The sequence below is a fragment of the Nyctibius grandis genome, chromosome 9 (assembly GCF_013368605.1).
Source record: "Nyctibius grandis isolate bNycGra1 chromosome 9, bNycGra1.pri, whole genome shotgun sequence".
In the NCBI taxonomy this organism is placed as follows: domain Eukaryota; kingdom Metazoa; phylum Chordata; class Aves; order Nyctibiiformes; family Nyctibiidae; genus Nyctibius; species Nyctibius grandis.
The window spans coordinates 39,404,607-39,426,873 of record NC_090666.1 but is presented as its reverse complement, the minus strand read 5'-3'; the positions used below and the strand labels follow the sequence as shown (position 1 = coordinate 39,426,873).

General features: G+C 38.3%; 1 protein-coding gene across 1 annotated transcript in view; it reads right to left on the bottom strand.

Annotated features, from left to right (window-relative positions):
* The window catches only part of ARHGAP15 (Rho GTPase activating protein 15), a 311,247-nt gene that overhangs the window by 53,829 nt on the left and 235,151 nt on the right, over window positions 1–22,267 (bottom strand). The window contains exon 11 of the mRNA XM_068408177.1: window positions 6,076–6,210. Coding sequence (XP_068264278.1) covers window positions 6,076–6,210 — 135 coding nt within the window. The remainder of the gene's footprint in view (window positions 1–6,075; window positions 6,211–22,267) is intronic.

The following is a 22,267-nucleotide window of genomic DNA, read 5'->3' as shown; positions in this document are numbered from 1 at the left end:
ACGTTACCCACAGAATCACTCATTTTTTTAAGAAATCTTTTAAAGAGTTGCACCTCAACTTTTGAATACTTCTTGTTTCTACACATTTTTTGTTCTGTTCACATTTAGTTTATGGATTTCTACTGCCTTCTGATACTGAGATTTGACCAAAAGGTATTAATTACGATTTATTATGTGAGATATATTGTGGTGACCTTGGATTTGTTAATAAATCACCACGTTCACATGAAATTGAGGCTTTCTGATGCCATGCCAAGCCCCAAAACTTCCTTGGACAAGTAAATGGAGGATAGGAAAACGATTTCAATAGGAGGCTCGCCAACTGTGAATCTGAAGTCAGTTTGATTAGGACTCGAAGCCCACAGATTGAGATTATGACAGAAATTTGCATAATGCCAGAGACTGATAAGATTTGGTTTCTCATGAACCTATTACGTGATGATGTTAAGAGACTGTCATGGATTTCTTACAGTGCAATATGCTGACTTGTCTTTCCAAGACGAGTTGGCCTTGAGCCTTGTTCTTTGCAAGCCTCAAGTGAGGTTTCTTTAGACGTCTTTTGAAAATCTCTTTAGACATCTTTTGTAACTTTCCACCAAGATGATACAAGGATGTTATGACTGTCAGAATAAATGAATGTATTTACTTCCTTTCTGTTTCCCAGCTACTATTTTCATAACACTGCATAGCAGTTCAGAGCAGGTCCTTGCTACACAATGTTTTCAACCAATGTAGCTCTGTTCTTCGATCATGATTATGTGTTGATGACTGGATTTGTTTATTGCCTCCTGACGCAGTTTTTTGCCTGATTTTGGTGCAGACAGCTTCTGTGCAAACTCCTCAAGAGCTGCATTATTCAGTGCAAAATTTGCTATGGCCTGCTGAAGACCGAAGCATGATCATTGCCCAGAGAGATGTGAGTTTCTACAACATGTTGTCTCGAGCCACACAGGCAGCGGGTTCTTGGGGGACCTTTCTGACAGAGGACTAGAGCCCAAGCTTAGAGAAAGTCTTTTTACTGATGCCAGCCATCCTGGAGATGAAGACAACTAATCAACATGGAGAGGTCTAACTACTGATAGCACTGCTAGCTTTTGTGGGTTTAAAAATTGTCTAACATTCTCATGAAAGAAGAATTTATTGCTTTGCTATGTTATCATTGTAGAATTTGTCAGACAAGACCAGTAAAGACCAGTATCTCATACCAGAAAAACTGTAATACATATTTAATCTACCATATTTCAATAACCAAAAAAGTTATAAAACTCGTGTAAGATGCTAAATAACCATCTTCAGTTTCCATACAGTAGGATAACACATAACATTATAGGATTGATAGGAATGACATTGTGAGTTCTGCTTAGCATGCACCAGGAGACCCTAATTGATGTATCGAAAGGATATGTGTGAAATCAGTTGAAAAAAGTGTTAATGGTCTATCAGAGCAATCAAAAAAAAATAAAAAAGAAGAAATCCAGATCTTGAAAAAACAAAAATTACATGAGTATCTAATGTGGACCTTAGGTAGTGTCTAGGCACTTAAATTCACCATTATAAGTCTGAAAAATCTTATTCAGCTGCCATCTATCCCTGAAGGTGCATACACTAATTAGATGCTGCGATTGTGGCCTTCGAAGAACTTTAGGTGCCCATGGCTCTACTTCTCCCTGTGCAGAGAAATGCTTCCTTTTCTGCCAGGGCTGAAAAGTTTGAGATCCAGAGATGGGAGCTTACTTTGCCTAAGTGCCCGGGGAGGCTTGATCCTTTGGGGGATTGCCAGGACCTAAGCCACGTATGCTAACTAGATCTGGTGCCCTACAAATGCTGTCCCTTCTCCAGGCACTTGGTGGCTGATGTGGATCTCACGTTTTCTGTTCCTCGTACTGAGGCCTGAGATATCTCATATTAGGTTGTGGATTCCACTTGAAAGCCTGCAAGTCCGATTTTGCAACACTACATTTTTATTAATCTCATTCCTGTGTTCATCTGCCTTAAGTGGGAAACCCACAGCAGTAACAGATACCTTCATTCAGAAAACTGTCTGTGGAAGAATCATAATTCTGGCTAAAGGATTTCTATTTAGGGTATATAGATATATACACATCTGTCTCTGTGTGTGCATTTTAAACAATAAATCACCTATTTATCTACAGTACTTACGTGACACCTATTAAATTCATATTAGAGATAAGGAACTGAAATAAAGGCATAATCACTAGACCTCATTGAAAAAAATCTTTCCAATGTAGTAATCTTTCCAACCTGTTGCAGAGAAAATCAAAGACCTGAACTCAAGCCTTCCAAACCAGAGACAGATGTTGCAGCTTTGGGAACTGGGTGGAATTTTCCTTTGTGGAATATCAGTGGGGTTTTTTTGTAACTGCAGTTGGACAGATGCACGGTCTGTACAGATGCGCAGTCTATACAGTTTTCTCCAGCTGAAAAGGTCTGGAAGGACTAGTCAGTGTTTGACTATTTCCTGTGCTGTGGATATCAGCTATCATTGCACAGAAGACTGTGGTAGACAAATTTCTTTTTTTCCGTGCCTTCCGCCTGAGACCTTTCAAGAAAACTAGTTCAATTAAAATAAAGATTTATAATCAACTAACACATTTACCTGCTAATATTTCTTAACAGATTTTGGGGGTTGATTTTTTTTTGTTTCAGTGGCTGAAGTCCTGGCATAAGTTTGTGTGGCCATGTGGGTTGAATTCTGTAAATAAGGTGATTAAGTGTTTCAGTTGTTGGCACTTCTACCACCTTACTCACATGAAGCACAATTTTACTTGCAGACAATCTGTTGAACCACGTCTGTTGATCTTCCAGAAAATCAATAGAACTATTTGTGGTGCTAAGTAATTTAAGTGTGGCTGAACCTGACTTCATAGCAGCATTTGGGCACACTTTCGAAGTGCATATTTCATCCAAAATACCACAAAATGACTTGCCAGTAATATACTAGACAAAGTCCTTGAAAAAAACTGCTTTCCAAATCCTAAGAAACAAAATTAGTATTAGGTCAGAGGTCCTGGGGACTTCCATTTATTACTTATAATTTCTCTGATATAAGCTGTATGGACAGTAATTATCCAGCTTCAGCCTGGCAAGCAGAATTCTGAGATTCTATAATGCCCTGAATTATCTTCTAATATTCTGGTCATATCTAAATTGTTCTAATATTATGGCCATATCTAAAGTTATTTATAGGGGAAATTGAAGGTGGAGAACAAGCACTTTGCCTAACACACAGTACTGTAAAATTTGGTTCCCATGCACATAATACAGATGTTAATTAAAATGGCATCATCCAGGAAAAGTAGTACTAACCTTGCTATGGATTTTTTCACATTATCTTTAAAATAGCATCAGCATGAGGAGTCCATGGCACCTCTTGTGTACTCATTCCTCCTGAAACTTCTAGCTAAATGACTAAATCCCCAACAAATATTATTGGTAATCTGTTACTATCTACTACAGATAGGTTTTTAGACCTCTTTGTCTTACTTACCAAATGTATGGCTCTGACTAAGGGGTGCTCAGTGCCAGACCAAGGATATAATCATCATGACAGGTGAGAATGTGTCCTAATTACCTTTTTCCTAGCCAACATCAGCTTGGGTTATTTCTGGCATTATTAAGCGCTCCTTCTAACTGTACTGCACACCCATGCCCTGCATGCTGATAATCCCCATTTTTGAAGAACAGACAGAAAAGACAGAGATACAAGAGCCTCTTTTTCACAACAGCCTGAAGAAGAAGGGAATTTTTCTAGCAGCTCAGTACTGACCAGTCAGAGTAATTATCACAAAGTAGCCAAAGAATCAGCTGCAATGGAAAAGATATTGAAGAAAAAAGATTTTTTACTTTGCCTCTGGACTATTAACATACAGAAGAGCTCCAAAAGCAATGCAATGAAAACACCTAATTGTTGTTTATAGACGTTTTTTAAGTAGAGTTGGTACGAATACGGATTTGTAGATACTACGGCAGTAAAGGCCAAATAAAGAGAAGATTGATTGGAAATCATAGATTACTTTAGACAGTTGGATTAGGTAGAAATCACCCTGATGTGCAGTAAAGCAAGCAACAAGAATTAGGGTTTTGAAATAGTGCAAAGCACATCTTAGAGTACTAGCATTTTCTTCCTAGGAATAAACTGTCTTAAAATCCCTCTATAAATGACTGTTCATTAGCCTATCAATGTGTATAATGGCTCTCAAAATCATAATAAGAATTAATAATAGTTCAAATAGCAGAAAGGGACATTAATTTCTCACTCATGAATATTAATGCTTTAGTAGACAGTCTCTTCCTGACATGCTTTCAAACTCTTAATTCTCAAGTCTATTACCAGTTACCTGTTATTTTTACTGTCAAAAACCTCCCCACTTGGCCACCAAAAGAATTCAAATCACCTGACTTGGACACTAGCAGAGACGATGAAAGCAGAAGACAACACGAAGGATGAGATCATGGTGTCCTGATAACGTTCTTCAGAATACGATAGTGTTTGCTCAGCCAAAGCGTACACCAACGAGCAATGAAAAATAGTGATAAGGGGGAGGAAGACTATATTTAGCCCCAGGAGACCAATATGATGGTGGATTATCAGGAAGAGAAAGTGATAATGGCAGAAGGTAGGTATTAAACACTTGACTTCAGAATAAGGTGCATAGGAAGAGATGCGAACGGCATGCCAGGCTGTGCCCTGTGAACTGACTAGCTCTGCTTAAGGCACCGCATCTGCTTCTTTCCAAGAGGACATAGCAGGTGGGTGGAGAACCACTTGAAGAGCACATTCAAGTGCTGGTGCTTCAACAAGCATCTGATCTCAATGCATCACAGAAACTGAAGCTGAACAGTAAGAAATTCTTTATTGTTTTTCCCCTCTTAGCACTGCAGAGACTGCGCAACAGGAACTTAAACTCGAGAGATGATGTTCTCCATCTAGTTTCCATGTGCTTTGAAAGGAGAAGAAAGTGAGCTGCCAAGAGTAAACTTTCAGGTAATGCATTTCTTTATGTTGTGTATTTAACTGCACTGCATCTCTAAATAACCGAGAAGGGAAGGACCTTGTGAGGTGTATTTAACCTCATTATATCTGATGCTGGGTCTTGAAAAGCTTTAGTTGAACTAAAGGCTCTTATGAATATAAAATCAAAGTGAGCCGTACATTAAGGGTTTCATATTCTCCGACAGCTGCGCATGTGCACACACAGCTCTCATTAACACTAATGGCAAATGTGCGTGCCCATCGCTCAGAAAACAGATCTCTAAGTAAGTACTTCATTGGGTTTGTTGTTATCCCAGAGATTTTTCTCTATTGCACCTTTAATTAATCTCCTACTAGGCTTTCTCCCTTTAAGCTACCCTTCTCCCCCTCCCCTTTCCAATGGGAGTAAACCCCCAAAACACTCTGTTTTTTAGTCAAGTTTTTCCAAAGCGGATACAGTTTTACAAAATGCACCTGCATGTATTAAATACAGAGAGGGTTTGCAGCGCACGAACCACAGAGACATGGAACAGAATAAATGCCTTGGACTTTGAAAATACTTTTGATGCCTGCCAACTTCAAAAAAAAAAAGAAGCAAAGGTAGATACGAAAATGAGAACATGAATGTTTTTGCATTCTTTTTGTGATCACTGCAAGGCAAGAGTCTGCAACCTTGTGGAACAAAACACATGCATTTCATTCTGATTAACATAAAGACAGCCCCTTCTAACATGATTCACAATTATTAGTCTCTCTCTTGTGTTTGGGGATATATGGATTATCAGCCTAGCATATTTGGAATACATACACATTTTAATTCCTTTCCTAAACCATTTTAGGCACTACAGTTAAATTGCATTTATAAAATTTATAGATCAATATTTTGATATTTTTTTTTCTCCAGTTAAATAACTAAATGCTGTAGGAGATAAAAGGCAGTGAAAAACAATAAAAAGACAGGATCACGGATAATGGAAGGTAAGTCAGATTTGAGATGCCTCTGTTCTTCTATTTTTAAAGTTTATTATTATTTTTATATAACAGGCTATTTCACGAGCTTCTACTGTATCTGATGTACTTACTTATCGCCTCCACAAACTGTTCAAAGAAGCAGTATGGGAACAGCGGCTCAGGCAGCTCTCTGAAAAACATCTTGAGTGCTCCGGTGACAACGTGGATGTCCTCCCACTGGCTGTCGTCCAAATTCAGCTTCTCTTCTGGGAAAACACGAGGAGAAATGGAACAACTGGTTTTAATGAAACAATTACAAGACACTAATTATTATGTTAATGTTTGCCTACTATCATCAGCAACCGTTAACAGCCTTCTGCACCTAGAGGTTTGGTGCTGTGCATGGTTTTTTTTTTTCCCCTTTTTTTTTTTTTGTAGGAAGAGAACATTTTCAATGGAATACCATCTGTAGGAATGCAGCTAACAAAAAACAAGAGACACAAAGAGACAGTACCATTGACACAGTATGTCAGATACATTTATTCCCATAATGCATCAGTATGAAAATTAGCATCACAGCTCAACATGATTCAAAGCTATTTGGTTTTGAGGCCGAGGGGCTAAGAGTTGCCAACGATGGCCGGCTCAAGGGACCGGCCTAAAGGCCTTGCTGAGCCAACAGGAGACATATGCTAAACATGGCAATAGAAAATGAGTTATTGCTTTACATGTGTTAGCCTTGCTATGTACAAGGGAATAATGGGTAACGCTTTTCTCCTTTTTTTGCCTGAATGTAATGTCAGCAAGGAATAGAGCACTGTGAGAGAAAGGATATTAATTCCTTCTTACTGCTTCAAAAATATTTTGTTTGGTTTTCATCTCTGGGAGGAAGATTTGCCCAGCAACAATATTAGACAGACCCCTGTTGGCCTACCTAGGCTATGCAAAGCTGTCAAAAATGATAACACACTAAAGACAAACCACAAGTGCTTACAAAACTGTTTTGCAAACAAAAAAAAATGTTTTCTTTTGAAGCTTGACTGAGCTAAGGAATTTAAATATAAAGGAAACTAAATGCTAAAATAGAGTTTCTAATAAAAATAAAACAAGATTGGATGATTATTCTATTTTTCTTTGGGTTTTTTTTTTCTTTTTAATTCTTGTAGTGTGATACTGTTAGAATATAATAAACAGTGAGATCATAAGCCATATAAAACTCTAGGAAAGTGCAAATCCTTATTAGTCCAAATTAAAATGACACACACTTTCTCCAAGTTCTGCTACTCCAAAAATGGAGCATGCTTTTTTTTCACACGTGCTATGATTCTCTTTTTTAGAAAATTTCAGTCTGAATGCGAATCGGGGGCCAGCCATGAAAACTACTGAACAAATTTAATTTGAAGCAACATAATCCTGAAATGTTTTACTAAATGTCACTGAAATTTCATGTTTAGCAATTCAGCTGGCTTCAAGAGCAGCCTCTTTATTGAACTGTTGTTAAACAAAATGGTAAAATTATTGGAGACACATGGACACCCACAACTCCAGATCCCTGGTACTTTAAAGCAATAGTTTTCTCACTATAGAGTTTACTTTTGGACAGAAAATCTTATTCAAAACGGAGTTGTCTTTCAACTTTTATTTAATAAATGTTATTAAATGTTTTTTTAAAAATTTCTGGATTCAGCAAATGTATACAAATAAAGGAATGGACCCAATTCCTTAACTTGGAGTAACGTGAGACAAAGCTGGAACAAAGGCAGGCTTGTGCATTTCATTTGGTTGTCTTGCTTGCTTCTTTGGTTTCAAGCTTCTTTATTTTTTTTTTTCCCATTGAATTACCTCAATCATAAAAGTAATGATTTGATCTCAAATGAGTTACCAGAGGGGATCTTCTTTAGACTCTGAGATCATATTTGATTGATCGTATTTCAACAATTAGCCTTTTATTTTGCCACACACTATTGAACTAGATCGACAGCATCTTAGCAGGCCAGCTTTAAACAGTCAACTGTTAACAATAGCATCAAAAAGAGAGACCTGATGGGGTTTACTGTCACTTTAAAGAACAGGGTGGGTTTTCACATTGTTGAAATCTGTCAGATATTTTGAAATGTCCCTCTCACTATGGTGCCACACCCCCTGCGTGCCCTTATAATAAAATTGGTTTTACTCCTGATTAAATCATTTTCTCCCTACCCACTACCATACTTCTCATAATGGACCTGTGTGCTCTACAGCTGGTGTTCTTCCCATGGTACCAATTCTTACTTTATCTTTTAAGCACTTTGCTGCTAAGATCTCATGCAGAGTGCTTATGTTTTGTTAAGAGCTTCATTCTTAGAGAAATAGCTTAACACATGTTCTAAAAATGTTGTACAACTTATTGCTTAAAACACATTTAGAAAATGTATAAGTACTGTAGCTTTGGCACAGAACTTTAAGTAGAAACCTTAAAAAAAAACCCAACTTGTTTTTGCCATGCATTTGTCTTAAATGTCTAAAGTGGAATGCTTGACTTCTAAGGCTTTATAGAGACTTATCTTACCAGATTTTTGCACCATTTCCAGCTCTTCAAGGAAACGTGTTAGGAATGTATCATCGTGAAAGCAAAGGGTGTCAATTTTCCCTCTAGCAATAAGAGAGTTTTTAAAAATGTTTGCTAGAAGGAACGAATGCCAAGTCAAAAAAAAATTAAAAAGAAAATAGAAGTCCATTCAGTGTAAGACTCTCGCTTGGTTCCCACTGGTTGGAATCTCTCACATACCATGGCGATAGGGCCATAAACAAACACACACATGCATTTCAGGCTAGGTTTAAGGGGAGGACCTGACTTTTTGGCTTTTCTCAGACATATTTCTTATTGGGGTGTTTTGCTTACATAAAGATTAAGTCCCAAATCTGGTATTTAAACTTGACAGTCAAGGACTGCTTTCAGTCAGGAGATACTGTATCTGGGAAGATGCTCAAAATCTCACAGTCCTAAAAATTTGCTTTAACTTGTCAGTAGTATTTGATTAGTTCAACCATCACTGCCAGTTGATATCATATATCTTAGATACAGACACAAGTATGCCCAGAAAATCCCATAAAATTTATGCTAATACTCGGCCTGAAAATATAAAGACCACATTAAGGAAAAAAAAAATAGTGCGGGCACCTGTCAAGGTTATTAGTTAAAAAAATTGATATACAATACATTTGTGAAGGGAATGTGTGCTTTACTGTGTTATTATTCTTAGTAAATCAGCCTTTTCAGCAATACACATTTTTAATGGCACTTGCAATGTCTGCAGTAGAACCAAACAGGAGTTCATCTTCGGATTAAGCATACCATCATAAGGTTATCCTTATCCAAAAAGGAAGAAAGTAATCTATGGAAAGATCAGCTAAAGACAAAAAAAAAAAAAAAAAAAGAAAATATGAAAAGCAACCAAGGCAGTACAGAGAGCTCAGTTTTGAAAGAAAATGGATGTGGTTCCTCTAACCACATGCCCTGCCTGGTATGTAGGCCAGTCTCTGGGAGCAAAATGCAGTTATCTGAGAGCACTGCTTGTTCATTTTTCTTTTAAGATAATTTATACAAGTGTTTTCCCAGCTGTATGCTGCCTTTTGCCCATGCTGCCATTAATCCCACAGCACCACGTTCAGAAGTCCTACTTCACTTAGGGTGTTACATCTTCCTGCAAGTGGTATCATGAATGACCCCAAATCCCGTGGAATGCAATTTCCTGCAACCACAGCTAGCAGCTCCTGGTCTGCTACGGAGGATGTGCCCTCAAAAGACTTTCTAAAGACTTTGGTGAGATGTGTCTTACTGGGTCTCAGACTGAAATCCGTTTGCTAAAATCGCTGCCTTTTTCATCATTTCCCTGCTGCCAGCTGCACATGGCAGCCTTGGGACGTTAATGCCTGGCATGGTGGGCACTCGGACATGGCAGCTGCCACCTCTGCACTCCCCTATAAACCTCTGGCATTCAGGGTTCAACCAACCCCCAGCTCCAGTGTGTGAAACCTCAGAGCACTGGAGTCTCCATCTCAGGGACCAGCACATATGCTGAGGGAGATCCCTCCTGGACAAAGTCCTGCACAGCACTGTTCACTAGTGCATATAATTTCCCTCACATCAAAATCTTTGCAGAAGAGTTGGACATGTACAATGCATTCCCAGTTGACTGAAAGCTTGGGAATCTTGTTGGATTCGCTCTTCCCAATAGGCAGTTTACTAGTGAGAGCTCCAAAAGAGTCCTGTGGTTAAAAGAGGAAAAGAAAATTCCTCTTGCACATGCTAGGAAACAACAAACTGTCCAGAGTCATTCCTCTTCTTTCCCAAACTTGAAGACATCTCATCTTTTTTTTTTTTTTTTTTAATGGTTGCATTCTTCAGAAACAAGTTGCTGGTCATTCATGGTCTTCAATAGGAAAGAAAAGAAAGAACAGAATCAAGCAGAAGTTCTTCACTTGCATCAGCACACTCCATTAAATCCCTTTGTGAGGGTTATTCTCATGGCTGACAGCACAAATATTAATTTATACACTGAAAGGTATAGGTGTTCGATAGCTGTACCTGCATTTTACAAGTCACAGCTTCTCTGATCACTTCTGCAAAGACACAGCAGCCTTCTTACCCTCCCAGGAATGACAGGATTTCAAAACTATTGCAAAACATTGCTGTGTCGAAACAAACAACTTCTTTCAAAGTGATCACACTCACTTTAGAGCAGTAACAGAGCACAGAGATGTCCAGAGACAACACAGCAATGGGATGCTCTGAGGTGGTGAAGGCTCTTGCTCATCATATGACAAGGAGCTCACCCCTCGGTGATGCTGCACATGATGCTTAGCTTCCTCCCCTGCCTGTAAATCCTGTCCTAATATTGCATTTTGTATAGACACTACAAAGCACACACGATGCCTTGAACTTCGATTAAATAGTACAGCAGAAGCCTCAACTCATACAAAGCAATACTTTCCTCATTCAGCCAGATTTTTGAGAGTTCTCTGTCAGCTAAATAATTCTTCTTCTCTCTCCCTTGCTAGGTTTGGGAGGTCCACTGTCCCGCCTGCACTCAGTGCGTCATCCCTCACTTCCAAGAGCGTTTAAACAAATCAAAGAAAATGTCAGGTAAACGAATAATTACATTTTATACACAATATATTTCTAAGCAGCTTCTGCTGAATCCATCCAACGCTACCATTGACGAATTATCAAGGCTATAGTCAGCAAAAGAATGCTTGCATGCATTACTCCCTCTCTGCTAGAGGAACATGGCATGCCCTTTTAGCAGAAAATTTAAGCCATGATGTTATAATGCCTGAGCATTTGTTTATTATTGGAGTGCCCATTTCCATGGAGCCCAGGCGCAAATTACTGAGCAACTTAAGCTAAAAAGCAGAACATCTCTGTGTGCATCCAGAGTGCTGTTTATTCCAGTCCTCTGAAATGACAGTTCGCTGACCTGGGGGCATGCTGAAACAACCAAATACTGCTAACTTAAATCTCAATCTGTGCCAGAAAAAGAAAAGATTTCTGTACTTGGGCACACTGGGTCATATTCATCCTCGCATAATTCCACAGAAGTCCGCAGAGTAAGAGCGGGATGAACTATCTCATTGTTTCTGTGAAAGAGATCCAGTACATTCGGGAAGTTCAGAAATGGTACATCACGAAAACATGCAGAGGAGTTCAAAGGTTTAGAAGAGTGGTCATCTAGCGACGCCGTGGCGTCGGGGAAATTTCTATGCTATGGGCTGCTATTTGAAACTGCATAAAAATGTACAGTGGCATTGAAAGGAGAATCCTTTTGGTGCCAGACGCAGGTATCATCACTAAGATACTCTCATATATCATTCGCTGCCTATACCTGCTGCAGGATTAGATGGCAGCGATATTAGTTTTGATTTAGCATGTTCTATCATTGTGATTTGAAGCAATAATTACTTTAATAGGATTATAATTACAAGTACTTTTAAAATTCATTAAATTTAGCTGAATCATCTATTCTGTATGGGAAAAAGAGTGATTTTAAATATAGACTATTTCCCCTCAAAATGCAGCTGCAAGCTCCTGAAGAAGAAACAGCCCACCTGTCTACAGATCAACGCACTTCCACGAGACTCCCTCGGAGGTGACTTGTCACCAAAGAGTAGGAGCAGGCCTGAGCAACTGACACCTGCGGGGCCAAATTATTCCTTCCTTCAGGGTCAAAGAAATACTCAGATACCCCCAAGGGTTTAAAGAAAGGGACAGGGAAAGAGCATGGAGGAATTTCCCCCCAGCTCCTACCCTCCCACAGTGCGGAGGCTTCTCGGTTTCAGAGCACCAAGGTTGCCCAAGCGCAAGGATGGGGCTTGGCAGACTTTGTGCAACTCATAGAAATTAAATTGTTATGCTGAGTGAAAACTACATTTGTCTTGCAGTGGTGAGATTCTGTCCTCTATCTAATTCTCTCTACTTAGTTGTTGAGAAGTAACTTCAGCTTCTTCCTGGTAGTTAAAGCACACTTTATTTTGTTTTTTCTTTCTGTTTATTCTTCCCTCTTTATTCTGAAGCAGACTAATGACTTTCTCATTTCTCTGTGGCAGTTAATGGATTTTATTCCATTTTCTAGGTGGATGTTAATATTTCTGTTTCATATACCCTAGACTGCAGAACACAAACATCAAATACTTGCCTAGGTCAGGAACTTACTTTTCATGGTACATTTTACCATTCAAAGTCCATTCTGAATTCTGCTTTTGACTCGATCTTCCTCACTTAGTCGTATGTTGTGTATACATATATTAGTCAAGGTAAATATCTCCCGACTTCAAAACTGTTATTAACATTTTTTTATTGTGTAATTGCTCTCCAGTAAGATTCTCTGAAATCTAATTTTAGCGGTTTCTTTCTTTTTTTCCCATTTACAGTAAGATCTTTTATCAGAATTGTGTGTATCAACATCCACGAATCTACATTTTAAATAAATTGAAGGTTCTCAAGATCTAATACAGAAAGGAATTGGACAATGACTGTCTTTTTTCCATACTTCAAAAATATGTTCATATTCCTATCTTTTTAATTGTACTACTAACTCAGAGTGCTTTAGGATTCTGTCATATAGCTCTTCTGTTTTTCCCCTTCTTGCTGTTTCTAACACTGCTTCTATTTCCATTCTTGTCAAAAGCCTTTTCATAGTCCAAAAATCTGTACACAATTTTTTGTAATATTTGGCAGACTTATCTGAAACCTAATTCACTGCCTTCTTGTGATTCATGGGTCATAAATTATTTCATGTGTAATGTACCCCAAAGGGTAAAAAATTCTTTGTATTGAATTTCAACCAGACAATTTAAGGGGGGTGAAAAAAAAGGGAAAAAAAAAAAAAGTATTTTTGAGACACTCTGAAAAGATCTGACCTTAATATATGCTCTAGTGTGTTGTCTCCCACAAATGGTATCACAGTATCATTTAGTAAATACGAGATTTCAACATGCTACAAGTGAAAACACTCCTGCTGTAACGTGGGCTTGCTATGGGCAACTTTAAAGGAAAGGAGAAATACAAAATGTGTAACACTGGATCAGACTGCTGATGCATTAAATGAGTCCTGTCTCCAGTGATTGTTAAACCAAATGAAAACAATTCAAAAAACAAGAATACCACTCGCTCCTTACTTATTGCACAGAGCCAAATATATTATTGGGACTGACCCCAGTAACAATAAGCTTGTGCCTCAGTGACTGAGTGTCAATAATCAAAGGAAATAATTAACAAAACAATAAAGATCATTATGACTTCCTTTATGTAAATGACTTCCAAATGTAAATAGATCAAAGCTTGAGCTAAAATTAAGCAATTCCCCTAGTCCACTTGCAGTACTGAAAAGGAACATAGATATATGATTTGTTTACAGTTATAAGGATTATCAATGAAATATTAGTTTATTATTTTATTAGAAAAATAGAAGTTCAAATGATTCTCAAAATCTATTATACCTATATTCCTTACATCTATAATCACACTTCTTTTTAATGGGACTATTTAACCAATGGGACAAGAATAAAGTTTACTCATATGTGTAAATCTCCGTTCTCACACACCAGTTTGTAGGATGTCCAGAGACCAAATTCTGGATACATGGTTTTTTAACGAAAGGGCTCTTTGAAATAAGCCAGCTGAAAGAAGTATTCTTACATGAAATCAGGTATATGCAAGCTCTGTAAATGTCAAGGACAAAACATTTTATTTTGTATAGAATTTATCTTTTGGTTCACTAAAGTCACAACACTTTTGTTCATCAGAACTTTTACAAAGGGCTGTTTCATAATATGAATCCATTTGGATTATCTGACCAAAGATAAGACTTCAATGGACTTACTATATCATTCACCACTGTACCAGTGCCACAAAAGGGAATTACAATTAATTGGATTATGTTGGTCTCCACCCGCTGATTGTAGAAGAGAAAGTCTGAAACTGTAACTATTTCAAACGGACCATATCTCTCATCAGCCATGGGATTTGGGCTTTAATTTACCAATAAAGCTTAATTTCTTCTCTATATTCTCTTCTGGTTAGGAAGAGGTCATTTAGACACTTTACTCAAGTTATTCAAAAAGAAAGGACAGTTTTGTTAAATACTTTCAAACTAGCACTTTAATACTTGCACCTTGCCTTTAGGCATTACTTATTTTCTCTATTAGCAATAAAGTGAGTTGCCTTGAAAAACAAGAGCCAGAGAACCCAGGCCTGCGTTTGGGTCATAAGAATAATTCATGCTTCATCTCCCTTACTTCAGTTCATGAAATTTTGGCCAAAATTGTTACCTTACATGACAAGTTGTTATCAACTATATGATGTGTGACACTATACAGGGCAGAGAGTTTTGCTTCGTGTCACGTAGGTTCCTGCACAGACATGAGGCAGTAACAGTTTTCAGGAGCAAACATCCACATTAGATGTCAGCTTGTCTGTACGGGAAGTTACACTAGGAAAGGCAAAGGTACAAGTATAAAAATGATACAGCCAAATGACTCATTAGCTTGAAAATAGTCATATTCTAGAATGCAGGTGCCTTCATCTATTTTAATTAATGTGACTTACATGCTAAAAAACAACAATAATACTCTTCTTATTCTAGATGTCCATATATATATGTCTATATCTATATGTCTATATATATTATATATATTATGTACATATTTTTATATATATATATTATATATATTGTATTTCTGCTGATGATTCTGCCTAAAAGCTGTTAGGTTTTTTCTCCACTATCCTTACTAGAAGGTTATTTCACTGCCTAATTCTTTCTAGTTACCAGCCTAAAATATTCAACTTTATATACTTTTAAAATAATTATTAATATCAGTAATGCTTGCTTTGATTTTTTTTGTGTGTGTCAAACTTTCGCGTTTAGTCTAAGAAATAAAAAGTCCTCAGTCAACTTACTTCAAAACCATGTTGCTTAATTCACATTTGCATTACTTTTTGCTAATATCTGAAGCTCTAATTCCATTCCCTGGATATTAGCAGGACTAGCTATGCTGTTAAAGATAGGAATGCTTCTAAGTGCTTACTGAATCAGGGCATATGAGATGATAATTGTATGTGTTTAAAACAAAACTTTAAACCGGAGGGGATTATATAAGTTGCTAAAACAAATATATCTTCAAGTGCACTGAAGGACTTTCAAATGTTACCGAAATGTCCTTTGATAATAATAGCGCTAATAATAACATGAATTTTCAAATATTTTTATGCATTTTGAGAATCACATTTTACCCCAAATAGGGAAGATTCTTGATAAGTGCACTTTTTTCATACAAATTCATCAACTTCAGAGCTACGCCCGCTCTGAAGCCATGCCAGCTGAGAACTAGATACCAAAATATGTCCTGACCCAGGCATGGGTTAGTCTGTGCAATTTAGCTTCTCTTGCGCGGCACCTGCGTACAAGCATTGGCATTTTTAAGACAATGAAAGTAGCTTTTGTTTGAGGAATATGATGCTTTTAAAAATATGGAAGCCCTAATTTTATGATCAAACTTGTGTTCATGAAATGCGTGTAATTGCATGACCGGTGGAATTGAGAGCTGTGTACACAGAACATTTGAGACCTTGCCGAGGTCTTTTTAACCAAAGGTTGGTATTTCAAGGCTTAGAAAAAATAACTCCATCCACCCTGCCATGTGCAATTCCACGTGCACAGCTATACCTTCTCTTACTGAGGCTCAGAAGATGCATAAATACCCACGGGCACATGTAAACACCCTTGGCAACGTTGATGGTTCCTCCTTGGCAGAGGAGGGGTGTAATGAAATACGGGTGACTCAGTGGCGTGATGTTTCCCGTTTCCCACACACGCCTCGCAGCCTCACGTGGAAGGAGGAGACGCGGTGTCTCGTGCACCCGCCAAATCGTTTCTAACATCACACCTTTTCCTCCATCTCACGCACGCATCCACGTTTTGCATTTTCACTTGCTCTGTGATAGGACCTAATGCAGATTTGCCGCATGAACGATATATTTGCACCTACCTTTCCCTTTTGCAGGGTTTATCTGGATTGTGCATTCTAATTGTAATGCTTCCAGTTCCTCTTATTTCACCTAAACTTACAGGCATATATATCAGGAGAGAAAAGGTATGCTTCAAAAAAATTTTTAAACTTCATATTACATGTATTTTTCCTGTTCTTCAAATTAATCTTGTGAATGGACTTGTAATAACAGGAGGATTTTAACATAAAATAAGAGATTTTCATGTCTTTGCTTCCTTGAGATACATTCAGGTCCCTCCCACGAGAAATATATTAAAATATTGATTAGATTAGAGTAACATTTCAAATAAATGGAGATTTATACTTCTGTTTGGATACAGAATCTTATAAAAAGTTTCAAGGCAACGCACAACAAAGCGGTTGACAAGAAAGATAGCATCTGCTTTCCTGGCTATTCAAGCTGAAGTTTTTCATTCTAAATGCAAGCAATGTTTCCGAAGTTAACATAATTAACTCACGACAATCCTGAAACATCATAATATAAGATACAGATGGAAATTCAAAGCTTTAAAAATGTCATATAACTGCAAGCGGATTATCATTTTTTAACTGCACGAATCTGACTACTAATTAAAACAGGTGTTTTTATTTCAAACACTTTTGCACGCTGTGATATTACCGGGAGGGTTATTTATGTATTAGTCTACTAGGAAGCATATATTGCTCGAAAAATGGGATATGTGATAATAACGAACTTATGAGATAAAAGAATGACACACTGTACTGCTTCCTGAAACAATAAAAGACCAGTAGTTCAATTAGTTAGTAATTTCCGTGTGACTATTTGACAGATTCTACTAATTGTTAAGCTCCCACTAACTATTGCTTTACATAATTAATTATATTCAAACGTGAACAACAAAGACATGTGGGCCAGTTGCCCTTTTGACAATGTTTTTCGCAAACTGATTTGCTTACCAAAAATATTTTTAGAACTAAAAGATACTAATCTTAAGTGGAAATACACATCAAAACGTTAAAGCAGCTCTGCATTTTACCATGGTTATGAGAAAAAAATTTGGATTGTTTAACATATCATTTATGCTGCATGCATAATAGCTGAAGTCTTCTAGCAGAGATCTTTCATATTAATTTAGCATTGCATAAAATTCATAGTAACAGGTCCAAGGGTCAAGCATCATTCATCATTAGTTGAAGTGACATTTGCAACCCTTCATATAGCAGCTGCTTGAAAGGGGAAAAAAGGTATTCTTTGGAAGAATGGGGGGTAGCACACAATCCTCGCTCTATCTGCGGAAGGGAAAACAAGGTGCCACTATGTCAGCATGGTAATGTGCTTAAATTTGGTGATGTCATTCTTCCCTAACCCCCACGAGTCACAAGGCACAAGGCAGCTGCATTCCTGAACTTAGTAGTTCGGGTGGAGATAAGTAATAACTAGATGTAAATGAATTACATTACTGTGGTTGTGAACATAGCTCTGTGCATCTAAATTATGATTTATATCAGGATCCTATCTTGTTTTTGAGAGCTTTCTACTTGTTAACAAGGCAGCCCTTGTTCTCATGGCATCCTCCAGGCATAATAGTTTCTGGGAAGCCAAATAAGATCACTTTTGAAACTGCAAGACAGCATTCCAAGACTTTGCAGCAGAACACATTGGCCAAATTAGGACTTCTGAAGACAGTGAACTAACAAATAAAAATCTTTTTTTTTTCTTTGTGGCATGTCTTGCCTACTATAAAACATTAAGATCAGAACGGGAAATGTGAGCAATTAAAATGAAAATGTAATCATCTGCAAGAAAAGATAAATTTGTATTAAATGGCTAATACTTCACAGTCCTTTTGATATTACAAGTACTTTTTAAGAAAATATATATTTTATGTCATAGTAATTTTTATTATGTGAAGCATGTGATCTCTTTGGAATTATGCACATTTTTAAATTGCAGTCATTAAAACAGCATGCAACACAAAGTAGTTGGATTTTGGAGCTTTGCTAATATTTGGTCATTTTCCTCAACTTTGCTATTATACCTGAAATGTATTTGATTTATTCACATCACTAATTATCCACTAGTATTTAAAGCAGTGTGATGATTACTAACATAGACTACTACTTCTTCCTTAAAAAGTTTAATGATTTTTACAGGAAAACCAATGCTTTTTAAAGAGTCACTTAGAGGCACATGAAAAATGTTCAAGGACATTGCTTATTACACATTGCAATTCTATGAGCTGCTATAAATTAAGCTCCCAGTCAAAACATTTCTACCAGTGAGAAGTTACTTTTCCACACTCTACAAATGCGTTACGGAGGAGAGGGTGCTCTGGTCTACCCTTTGCACGGAGTCAAAATACGGTGCTGCAGGTATTTCACGGTGAGATCTCATTATAGCCAACGGCAGCACTGGGCCCTCGCATTGCAGGGCAGCTGTGAGCTTCAGATCGATTCCCAAAATGGTTTGCAGACCATGTCGGTCATATATTACGTTATCTATCTAGCATATAATATGGCCATTCATCAGCCAGCAATCCATCCCCAAATCAGACAAAAAACGTTTCTACAAAGGACCAGTGCTACTGGTCCGTTGCTCTTATGGCATCTCACCTTCCCATGGATTTTAATTGCTGTGCAGACATTAAAGACGTATGTAAAGATGTTTTAGACACCAGAAAGACAGGATGGCTGTAAAAGGAATAGAACAGCAGAGGCAAGATGACTGACAGATAGGGTTGCCACATCCCCCTTAAAGAGACTGCTCCTTTTCCACACCTTATGTCTCTTGTACCATAAAAATATGCATAGATGTATGTGGGAGCATCATAGCAGATTTCTTGGGATGCGTGCCATGCATCTGAGCTTCGAAGCTGGCTCAACGTTGTCACCATTAAGTCGCAGTGTACACAGCAACACTTCAATCTAATTTCAATTAGGGAAAAGTTACACAGAAACTTCTTGGAGAGTACACATGACCCTACGCATAAATACCAATTAAATTCAGTATCATCAGTGTCTTTGCAGTGAACGTTGATACCACCACCGAGAGGAAGGAATTTAAAATGAGGCAAGGCTTGATGACATTACCTCCATCTACAAATTCTCCCTGTGTTAACTAGTACGTCAGCGATTAGTAAAACAGTGGGATTCATCTGTGAAGAAACGGGGTGAAAAGAAGTAATTCCATGAAATTTTCATTACAGGCAGTTTTTATGTGACATAAGGTAGAATATTGCATCATTATGCAACAAAATACTACCTGGTAAATGAATAAAAGCCTAATCCCCTGAGAAGCTACAGGCACCAGGAGTGATAAGCAGTTGCAACTGAGATAACAGGAGAACTAACTAAAACTACTTGTCATACCAAGGACACATAATCTCCTGAAACCGGTTGGTTCGTGTGCCCAACTATCCCTCTGTCCTGAACCCAGACAAATCTGTATGTAAACGGAATTCCAGGATCATTAAGTGGCCTCGGTGAGATCATACCCGTTTTCATGCGGATATGCAGGGTACGCAGGCACTGCACTTAGAGTTGTTCCGTTCCCTTTTGTTCACAGCGTCTTTTATTTAGAAACAATGGAACAAAAAGTGCAGCAAGTTAGGGCTTTAATTCTTGACAACCACTTTTTTCATCCCAAACTTAGAAGATGCCTCTAACATGCAGATTACTCGAGGGAGGTTTAAATGTGCCCTTTAAGCACAGAACGAAACAACCTTCCCCAAACCCAACACCCCCCAATCCTGCAAGAAGACCAGGAGGAAAAGTCATCCTAAAAGTGTTAAGACTCCTTGCACACCATCACTCATTGGTGACTGGGGAGTTTTTACAGTCTTTCAAATCTTCTTTCAATCACAAGATGCCTTAAAGGGACAGAAGGTCTTAAAATGTGCTCTCTATCTCCCCAGTTGAGAAAGATACATCGAAGGGGGAGGGAGAGGGGAGTCAAGCCACAACACAAAAAGCATTAATGCAAAGAACAGTGGGGTCTCTCCCTAATTTGACTTTCTCTACAGGTGGTCTGCAGCTGCATCCAAACAGGTTACACTACCGCCTTCCCATGGGCATTACAACAAAGTGGGATCTGTATTCACAAGAATACACTTACTAGCATGGGCTGATTCAGGTCTAAAAATAAGAAAAAAGCATTTTTCAGAATAGCCTGAGGTAACTCTCTGCGCCGGCAGAAGACAGTAGCACTCTTGTTTCCCTGGCTGTGCGTGATGATAAAGGATATCAGAAACCCACTTCACATGACTCACTGAGGCCCACAGCCAGCTGCCAATTGATTCATTTTATTTGTATTAGTTTGTTCTCCATCGACTACACAACAGGCTAGACCAAATCAATAAGCAATATTCTGTTTTCTATTGACTCGGGGGATAATTCGCACTGGGCCCTGCAACTGCTATATCTGATTTTATAGTTCTGAATATCATCATGGAAACAACGGGGCTCCGAGACCTCTTAGTGCAGGAATAAAAGGGGAAAGATTGCAAAGGCAAGGCGAGATATTGGCTTTTAAGCTGTTACACCTCCGGGAGGAGGTGTGAGCGGTCGGTGCTGCAGCTGGCCAGCTGCAAAGGCTGCGTGCCATGCTCGTGGTACTCTTCCAAGGGGTGCAGAAGGTACTTCATGTTGTGCCTAAGTAGTTCTAAAGTGACAAATACACACAAGCAGGCACACATACGTGCCTTTGGTAGCATGCAAAAATGACATGTAAATGAGATGAGCATGCAACTGTTGTGTTTTCTTCCCAGTGCCCACAGTAGCTCCTGCAGCCCCAGGACAAGGCTGCGAGGTGGTGCTGGGAGCACCCACGCCTGAGCGGGTTTTGCAGAGATAGAGCAGTGACCCATCAGCTCGGCACTGCCAAAATCCCTACTGCGGACACCACCACAAAGTGCTGGCACTGTGTGTTTGTAAGAAGTCCTTTGCTGAGCTTCCTTAATTAGACAGTTATGGCTGCTTAAATGGATTCCAGTACAATTAAGCTAAAACACACAGCCCTGGAAGTTTTTAGCCATCTTTCCTCTGCTTTTGCCAGCTTGTCCACAGTACCTTGGGTGGTGAACTCTGCCAACTGGATGCCTCCAAATACCTTATCTTTGACTTCCTAATTTCTTTTTTTTCATTTTTAATTCTTCCTCTTCTTGCAAGTAGTGGGTAAGTGGAAATAGAAGAGTTTTTACTCAAAATTGTCCTACATCACTTCTCCTGCACGAGCTTGCTGACATAGCATAAAGGCAACGCAGCTGTCATTGCCCTTGCACAGACGAAGACCAAGACACTGACCGTATTGTAAACTGCTCTCTTTTTTCCATAAAAATCGTGAATCCTCACTCTGCCCCAGATCCCAGATTTCTTGAGCTGCTGTACTATGCCTTACCCAAAGTAGAGAGCTGGCTTTTCAGTGTCTCCGATAATACTGTTTTTTCTACATGAGACAGAAAAAATACGCTGGATACTGGGCTGGATGTATGTAAGGGGTGGCAGAATATGGCCCACTGTGTTCTTCCTATCAAATACACTTGACAAACTTTAATGAAAAGTCTTCTCTAGTTCCTACTAACAGATGTTTCCAATTTTTTCTCTCTCAGCACTTTAAACCACCATCTTTAGTTTTCATGTCTAAGAGACATTATTATAGGATACATCATAATGATATACTGTACATTCATATACAGTATCCCATACAATGACTAGTTGATTTATAATTCAGATCCAATAAAGGGAAAAATTGATTTAACTGATGACTAGTGAAATACTAAATGTATTACAATGTTTGAAAAGAACATCCTTTTCTTGCAA